The sequence below is a fragment of the Puntigrus tetrazona genome, unplaced genomic scaffold (assembly GCF_018831695.1).
Source record: "Puntigrus tetrazona isolate hp1 unplaced genomic scaffold, ASM1883169v1 S000000116, whole genome shotgun sequence".
Lineage (NCBI taxonomy): Eukaryota > Metazoa > Chordata > Actinopteri > Cypriniformes > Cyprinidae > Puntigrus > Puntigrus tetrazona.
In genome coordinates, this window is record NW_025047793.1 from 522501 (window position 1) to 525000 (window position 2500).

Genomic DNA, 2500 nt, shown 5'->3' on the forward strand with positions numbered 1-2500 from the left:
TATTATAAATATAAAATATTACATTATTATTATAATAATATATTTTATTATAATATATTATATTTATAAATGTCATTATTATTTTAAAAAGCCCTGAATTTTAGAGTTTCGATGATAGGAAAATATTTTGATTAAGGTAATAAAGTCATTTTTCCCCGTGGTATGGAGAATGCTACTGAACTTGAGCATTTTAGTTAGGATAGATAGACGGATAGTTCTATAGTTGGAATTAAAGTATCGTGAATGCATCCTTAAAGCTGTCTTTTACCTGAGAGGAAAATCCGTTGAAGAAGGAGAACCAGAAGTGCACCAGGGTGAAGGCGAAGTTCTTGTAGAAGAAGTAGCGCAGGAATTTGCACATTCGGATGTAGGACCAGCGTCCGTGAACCAGCAGGAGGCGCTGAAGGTAACGGAACTGAGCGAAGGCGTAGTCGCTGGACATCACGGCCTGCATGCCCTCCTGACCGCTGATGCCCACGCCGATGTCTGCGGCTGCACAGGAGCACGAGAAGCAGGCGTCAGGACACTCATACTTGGGGCCACTGACAGAACTAGAGCCATTTTACTTGATTAAACTAATTAAATTAATTTTTCTTTTTAAAAAGACTAGATATAGTACGCATATATAAACATATTACCAAAAAAACTTGCCAAAACAATAACAATTTGTATTTATTTTAATTTAAAAATTAATAATAATAATAATAATAATAATAATAATAATAATAATACCTAAAACGAAACTAAATATATTAATAATAATAATAATAAACAAAAATTAAATTAAAAATAAACAAAAAATGTAATAAAATAAAGTTAAGCTCAAGAATAATCTTACTTTTTTTTATTTGTTTTATTTTAACCTTTATATACTAAAATAAGTCCAACTAAAACTTAAAATAAATAATAATGTGTTTTGTTTTTTTAAAAAGAAGCTCACAAAAAAGGACAAAAACAAAAAAAGTAATAAAAACACACTGATATAACTATATCCATTTCACTTGATATAAAATAAAATATGTTTTTTTAAAAGACTAGATATTGTATATGCATACTGTATATAAACATATTACCAAAAAAACAAACAAAAACAAAACTTGCCAAAACATAAAAAATAAAAAAGATAATAATAAACACTATAGAACGAAACTAAATATTATAATAACAAAAATTAATTAAATTAAAAATAAGATAAAAAATTAATAAAATTAAGCTCAACTATAATCTTAAATTTTTTATTTGTTTTATTTTAACTTTATATACTAAAATAACTCCAAATAAAAATTAAAATAATGTTTTGTTTTTTTTAAAAAGCAGCTCACAAAAAGGACAAAAACAAAAAAGTAATAAAAACACACTGATATAACTATATCCATTTCACTTGCTAAAATAATATAAAAGACTAGATATAGTATATGCATATTTAAACATATTACCAAAAAAACAAACAAAAACTAAACTTGCCAAAACAATAACCATTCGTATTTATTTTAAATAAATTAAAAAAAGATAATAATGATGATAATAATAATAATAATAATAATAATAATAATAATAACACTATAAAACTAAACAAAATATAATAATAATAATAATAATAATAATAAAACTTAAAATAAGCTAATAAATTTAATAAAGTTAAGCTCAACTATAATTTTATTTTAACTTTATATAGTAAAATAACTCCACCTAAAACGTAAAATAAATAATAATGTGTTTTGTTTTTTAAAGAGAGTCTGCCGCTCACTCTTGATCATGTTGACGTCGTTGGCTCCGTCTCCGATGGACAGAGTCACAGCTTTCTTGTAGCGTTTGACCAGGCTGACCACGTTGGCCTTCTGTTTGGGCGTGACGCGGCAGCAGATGACCGCGCTGCATTCACACGCCATGTCCACAAAGTCCTCCTGCCTCTTCTCCTTCTCCCAGTCGTCCACGGGCTGGCTGCTGTCCGGAGCGCTGCTGGAGTTTGTGTGTCTCTTCCTCAGCTTCTTCAGACGCAAACGACGACGCTTCTTCTTCTTCTCATACAGGATCTCATTCTGCACGCAAACAGAGACGTTCAGGTTTTATTTTCTAACTTCGATGATTGAACATCTTTCATTTACATTATTATGAGATAATGGCATTGTGTTGTTTTAACATTTTATTTTCATGCAAACTGTTGATTTAAATGTTTCTGCAGCAGGACAGTGATTGATTGATTGATTGATTGATTGATTGACTCACTGATTCATCCGTTCGTTTATTAATTCATTCACTATATGATTCATTTACTCAATGGTTCTTTCACTGATTGACTGATTCATTTATTGATTCATTCACTGTTTGATTCACTGATTGCTTCATTCATTCCTTCATTGTTTCTTGTTTCTAAAATTTGTTGTCCAGCCAAATTATACCAGGAAAAAGAAACCTTTATTTTAATTTTTTTTATTACAACCTTACACCTCCTTGCAAGTTTTACGATTTTTTTTTATTCAAAATATTCTTTAACTTTGAA

General features: G+C 28.7%; 1 protein-coding gene across 1 annotated transcript in view; it reads right to left on the reverse strand.

Annotated features, from left to right (window-relative positions):
- Window positions 1-2500, reverse strand: part of atp8b1 (ATPase phospholipid transporting 8B1) — a 39364-nt gene that overhangs the window by 4711 nt on the left and 32153 nt on the right. The window contains exons 23-24 of the mRNA XM_043229926.1: window positions 1748-2039; window positions 269-492 (exon numbers count right to left, since the gene is read on the reverse strand). Coding sequence (XP_043085861.1) covers window positions 269-492; window positions 1748-2039 — 516 coding nt within the window. The remainder of the gene's footprint in view (window positions 1-268; window positions 493-1747; window positions 2040-2500) is intronic.